Source organism: Bison bison, unplaced genomic scaffold, assembly GCF_000754665.1.
Source record: "Bison bison bison isolate TAMUID 2011002044 unplaced genomic scaffold, Bison_UMD1.0 scf7180017864531, whole genome shotgun sequence".
Taxonomy (NCBI): domain Eukaryota; kingdom Metazoa; phylum Chordata; class Mammalia; order Artiodactyla; family Bovidae; genus Bison; species Bison bison.
Genome location: NW_011495081.1, coordinates 8909137 through 8915819, shown reverse-complemented (window position 1 = coordinate 8915819; position 6683 = coordinate 8909137). Strand labels below are relative to the sequence as shown.

Below are 6683 nucleotides of genomic sequence, written 5' to 3'. Positions count from 1 at the left end.
TTGAAAAGCCCCTGATGTTGGGAAAGATTGAGGGCAGGAGCAGAAGGGGACAACAGAGGATGAGATGGTTGTATGGCATCGCCAACTTGATGGACGTGGGTTTGAGTGAACTCCGGGAGTTGGTGTTGGACAGGGAGGCCTAGCGTGCTACGGTTCATGGGGTCACAAAGAGTCAGACACAACTGAGCGACTGAACTGACCTGAACTGAACTATAAAATATTTGTGGGACTTGGAGATAAGCATACTCAATTCCTCCCACTCCAAGACTCCACTGACAGCATGGAACTTGTTTGCACTCGTAGATAACTGTCACCATTCCAGCAAGCACAGAGATATTTGCTTTGGATCTTTATTAATTTTTTGTTCTCTAGAATTCAGGGTCACCTCTGGTTTCTAAGGCTTAGTGGATCTTATTTCACTGTTGATTATTTTTGCTCACTACCCTTTCCCCTTTCCACCCTTACCCCATCCTCCCAAGTCAGATTCTAGAGCAGTGCTGTCCATTGGGACTTTCTTTGATTATAGAAATGTTCTATATCTGTTTATCCAATAGAGAAACCTTTAACCATATGTGACTATACATATGGTAGTGCAATTAACAAGCTACATTTTCATTTACATAATTTTAACTAACTTAAATGTTAATCACCACATGTGGGTAGCACCTATAGTTTTGGACAGACAGATATTTCTAAAGATTAAAATTCAGGAGAGTTCCTGTTTCCCAAAGAGAAGACACTCCGCAAGATCTTCATGATTACTGAGAAATGTGTCAGTGCAAATAACTCCCAAGGCAATGAGGGAATTTCTCTTCCTTGGAGAAAAATGGAATTTATATAAAGTGGGCCGAGTTTGATGTGCTTGAATATTATCAGCATACTAATTTGGCCTGAAAATGAACATACTGCTTCTTGTAGCTCAGAGAGGTAATCTCAAAAGATCATCATTTCCCTAATAGTGTTCCAAAGGGTGCTGATTTCATGAAGTCTTCTTTGATGAAAAAGTTCCATTGTCAAATAAGCTTGGAGAATTGGGAACACTTTTTTACCTCTCTTACAGATTCACAATGCACGTCATAACACAAAGGCTCTGGAAAATCCCACAATAAATAACTCTGTAATACATCATTTGACTCAGTACTATTTCCTCAATGTCTTTAACCATGAAACTCTGTGTGTGTGTGTGTGTGTGTGTGTGTGTGTGTGTGTGTGTAAGACAAGACATTAATGTTCTGACACACTAGAGAAATGTTAGGGTTATGAGTATGGACTTTGGGGGAATGCCCTGGTGGCCCAGTGGTAAGGACTCGGTGCTGTCACTGCCACAGCCCCTGTTAAGTCCCTGGTCAGGGAGCTAAGATCCTGCAAGTTGCCTGGTACAGCCAAAAAAAAAAAAAAGAACGTGGACTTTTGGAAAAAGAGAGCTGAGTGAACAATACCAGTTCTACCAATTACTACTAACTATGTGACCTTAAGAAAGCCACTTAACCTTTCTGACCTTCATTTCCTTCAGTTGAAAATTGAAGATAATATTTATATATAACAGGAAAAAAAAGGAAATTATATAAAGCGGGCCAAGTAGATTAAATGCAATGTAGATTGCATGTAGATTAAATGCAATCATGTATACAAAGAACACATCCCAGTTCCTGGGATCAACTGCTTCTTCCCCAAGTTATTTTCATTGTGACTTATGAATTTAAGTGACTGAAGGACTGCAGACTCCGCACCCCCAGGAGAAATATGCTATGAACTGGTAGAACGCATGTCCTGCCTGGAAATATTTTTAAGTGTGGTATTGGAAAGCTGGATGTGACAGTGGTCTTTCCCGCCTCCCTTTGTTCATCCTTCACCAAGAATGTACACTCAGCATTGAATGGCTTCCTGCAATTTATTCTTAACAGAACAGCTAGAAGGACCCTTTCAAACCAGCAATGGAGCACGGCATTCCTCTCTGGCTCCCCATCTCACTCAAACTAGAGCCTTCAGCATGGCCTCCAAGCTCTAACATTATTTCCTACTATTGCTGAGTCTATCTTGCAAACAGACTACCCTCCTTTTCTTTGGATATCTCAGGAACAGGTGTCAAGAACCTCAGGAACTTTGCATTTGAGGTGCCTCCAATAGGGTGCCATCCCCTTCCCCCACCCCCGCCAGCCCCAGCTATCTCCACGGTTCCTTTCCTTCCATCTTTCCTAACCCTGCCAAAAGTTGCAAGCACCCCCCCATACTCCAGCACACTCTACTCCACTCCTTGCTCTACATCTCTTGACTACACTTCTGATACTCCATGTTGTGTTTGTCAATATCTTGTTTCTTGTCTGTTTCCATCCAATAGAACATGTCACGAGAGCAGAATTTTTTTGTCTCTTTCATTCTCTGCCGTAATTCAGTGCCTAGGACAATGCCCGGCCCATAGGAGTAGATGCTCAGTAGATGATTATTGAGTAAACACATGCAGAAACTGCCTACGTTGTGTTGCTACAGACTAAGTGCATTCCTCTAAGCCTGGTTTTGGATGGCTTGTTGAAGCATCAAACACACGGTTACAGGCTGGTCTCTGTAATTTTTATTAGTGTTTTCTGGGACCCATCAAACAAACAAACAAACAAAAAAACCTGTATTTTGAAAAAAATAATTCTTTCATAAAACAGAAATACTCAGTTTTAATTTAACGCAGTTTCAAGGGCAAGGTTTCTGATTGTTAAAAAAAATAGCGGCAGTAGGGTTGCTTCCCCAAAAAATGTCAACCCAGAAGCCAGATGGGAAGAAAAGCAAGAAATAGGTAGACAGTTACAGAAAGATTAATCCCAATTAAGCTAAACTCATGAAGGCTTACACATTTCAGTGGTTTGCGACACCCAGTCTCAACACGTTTTTATTCAATGTTCTCTCTCTTATTCCAGAAATGGAATCCTGAGAAGCAATGCTGAGGCTAATTCAGCTCACGTACTTTCTTTCACACAGGAAGTAGCCATTCCATGGGCTCCTCTGGAGTTTCTTACACCCCATATAGTTAGATAAACTCCTCCCGAAGATGGTTCCATGCTGTGCACACAGGTAGGCACTCAACAAACTTTTTTTTTTAACTATAGAAGAATAATATAACTGCCTTTTTCTCTTACTATTTTAACTTCTCCTATATTTTATACATTTGAAAAACAACACACTTGAAAACTAAAATCTAACATGCATGACTAACCTTATCAAAAGATCCCTCAATATTTTTCAAAAAGAAAAAAAAATACAAACCAACCCCAAAATACTAAAACTTAGAACTGCTTTACACTTAAATAGAAATTTACATCATATAAACATTCATAATCTTCATCGTTTAAGACAGGTTCAAGGTTCATGACTGGCTTCTCATATACCGGGTAATTCTCACAGTTCCCAGTGAGGTGACAGAATTCTCACACAACATAGGCTGATTTGCAGAACCAAATAACCTGTTTTGGTTTTATTTCAGCACAGGTAGGAAGGCAAAGTAAAGAACCTCACAGTAAAATGTTCATCTGACAGATAGTAAGTCCTTGAAGTTTTGGCTGTTGTGCTCTTTGTCCAGTAAAGAAACAATTTATATCACAATTATGGATATGGGCTCCCAATCCGAGGAGTCTTCCAGAAGACATTTATTCATTACCTCATCATATAGTTACTAAGGACCTATCTCATGTAGGTATTGAAAAAAACAGTATTGCTAAGATATCATCCCTGCCCTCACAGAGCTTACAGTCTAGAGAGAGAAGAGTTTGAAAAAGAACAAGCACATTTCAAAGAAAAACTCACTGCCCTGGTCTGTGCTGCTCAGAAAGCAACTTCCAGAAGTTGTAGGCACGTTGCTGGGGGTCAGGGCTTTGCTCGTTTCATCAAGTCAATTATCTAGAGGCCCCAGATGATCTGAATCTAGTAAAGTCTTAGCAATACATTTCCTTCCTCAGGTTCCCATGCAAAAATAAAATAAGAGCCCAAGCCTTTAGTGTAAGAGGGGTTTAAGGAGGCCATGTGTAGTGATCTTAGGAGTGTTGGCGCAGATGAGAGCTTCTCAAGTGAGAAGCTGTGAGTTGCCAAAAGAAGGGGGCTTCTCAAGTGAGAAGCTGTGAGTTGCCAAAAGAAGGGGGCTGGCTTGTTGCTGAGATTTTGCTCTCCCTTGCAACACTGGGGTGGGAAAGATTCTGTTCACACCCCAGGTTGGCATGGCTCAATTACCTTGAGTTCTCCAAGTCACGAATAGCACATAGAAAATGCATCAAACTCAAGCCAAGACAATAGAGATATACGCTGAGAACTTAATACGCCAACCTATTTAAGTAGGAACCAGGTGCCAAGAAACCGTCACTTTCAACAAATAACACAATCTGCTAATTATCTGCAGTGTTCCAGTCAGTACATCCCAGACTTACTACCTAGCAGGGGTTGCTCTTCAACAGAGAGGGTGAAGAAACAGCCAAGACCAATTTGGAGGAATAGGAGAAACTTACAGTTTTGAGGAAGGGAGAGCTCAGAGAATGATCCAGGCAGCTTAGATGATGAATAGGCCAAGCCAGAGGACAGCAGAGAGCAAATTAGCAGATGTCTCTTAATAACTACACACAGACATGCAAACATTCACATGTTTACATTAATTCAAATATCTGGAAGTTTAATCTCTTCTGTGGAAAGTATGGTCAACTGCTGGGAAAGCCTCAGTTCTATAGCCTTGCTTGGAGAGCAAGGTTTGTCTTTCTTGTGGGAATGTCTCAGATTTGTGCTGCTCATCGTCCTTCTAATGAGAGCCATGATGGCCAGTGACCTTGGAACACAGCTTAGTGAGATGAATGACCTTCTGAAGGTACAACTGAGTTGTTTTTCTTTCTGCATGACTTGGTCACCTCCAGAGGTGCTACTCAGCATTGTCAAAGTACAGATACTGAGGAAAGTCTCTAACTCCTTCCTGGCCACAGCTCCTGAACTGAGTTTTCTGTTTTTCTCTTCCATCTTTCTTTCTCTTCCATCTTCCTTCCTTTCCATCCTTCGTTTTCCTCTTCCATCCTTTCTTGCTTCTTCCTTTATTCCTAAGGAAGTCTTTTTTTGTTTGTTTGTTTTAACATTCCTCTAGATCCAAATCTAGGCAAGACAGCATTCACTTTGGAATGAGTTAAAATGCGACAGGAAGGTTATCCCAGAGAGGAAAGATTATAAGAAGCAATATCTGCGAATGTGTCTCCCTGGCACTAACCTCTCTCTGTCGGTCTCCCTCTCTCTCCTCTGTGTTCCCTTCCACAATATTATTTTTTCTCTGTTTTGTCATTCTACTGAAAATGTGTTGTATTGTTAGCTCTTGTTTAAGTTATCTGATTCTAGCTTTCATCTGGGGTTCTGAAAAGAAGTCCCTCTAGCGATTTAAACTCACTGTCACAACATTTTAAAAATGAAAAATAAGTTGACTTTAAAGTCTTCACTCCAGGGATTTTTGTTGTTGTTGTTCTGAGAGTAAATCACCATCTTCATCTTGACTGGCTAAACCAGTGGTTCTCAGTCAAGGGCAATCCTCCCACCTAACCAACCTGCGGGACATTTGGCAATGTCTAGAGACATTTTTGGTTGTCGCAACTTTGATGACCACAGTGCTATTGGCATATAGAAGGTATAGGTCATAGATATGCTAAACATCTCAAAACACACACTACAGCCAAAATAATACACAACGAAGAAGAATTCAGCCAAAAAATGTCAGTTGTGCCAATTTTGAAAGCACAGACAATGGGAATACAAGAGAAAACTCATCATCTCCTTTTCCCACTTATTTTTTAAGCAATTAATATAAAAATAACCAAGGCCAGACCTTCTCTTAAATAACCAAAAGTAAGCAGAGGTGGCAATTGAAGTTTTTCACCAATGAGTCGAGAAGGAGGAGGGAAGATAGACTTCACCCCAGGTAAATCATTCCTGAATGAGTATAAAGCCCCCTGCACCATTATTCTTCTCTGATTTAAACAGGAAAGTTATGTGATTATGCAGTGATTACAGTCCACCCTGGACTGTGGAAGTCCTCAGTCTCCACTCGCTCACTCCTGAAGGTCAAGGTAAACATCCCATGCATCCTTCTGGTTCATCCCATCAATCTGAGACCCTGAAGTTCATCCTGGCGACCACATCCACCTCACTTGAGGAGGCCACATGAATGCTTACGTGTGGAGGACACGTCACCTTTTCCTAAATCATTTTGCATATAAAAACATTTAATGCCCTCTGATTATTTTTCTTTCTCTTAACAAGAAGCACAAGACTCTGTCCTTCTTGCAGCAGAAAAAAAGTTCACAATAGAGTCAAAAATTACAACCAGACACAGCGTCATATTTCACAGAAAACTGTGTACGTTTGTTCCCCATATAGGACATACTTCAAAAGTAACAAAATCATTTTATCAACTGTCATGTTCCTTCTTCCTGTTAGAAGTAGATGTATTTTTTCCCCCTCGTGGTACATAAATATCAGAAAACAAGTAGTCTTTGAAATATTTACGTCCGGGAACTTCATGGTTGGTTATCATTTCGGGGGTTATTTAGCTTTATGTTCAGAGGTGTCAGCAGCTTCAGTTTTCATTTTCCCTCCATCCACGTGCATTCTTGCCAAATTTATATACCAGTCTTCGTCCATCCACACGTTCCAGAATTTCTCTTTTGTAGTAATATCTGTAACAA

The 6683-nt window shown here is 40.6% G+C and overlaps 1 protein-coding gene across 1 annotated transcript in view; it reads right to left on the bottom strand.

Moving 5' to 3' along the window:
• Positions 1–2549: 2549 nt before the first annotated feature.
• EHF (ets homologous factor) overlaps positions 2550–6683 on the bottom strand; it is a 43969-nt gene continuing 39835 nt past the window's right edge. Inside the window, exon 9 of the mRNA XM_010831842.1 lies at positions 2550–6674. Coding sequence (XP_010830144.1) covers positions 6575–6674 — 100 coding nt within the window. The 3' untranslated portion in view covers positions 2550–6574. The remainder of the gene's footprint in view (positions 6675–6683) is intronic.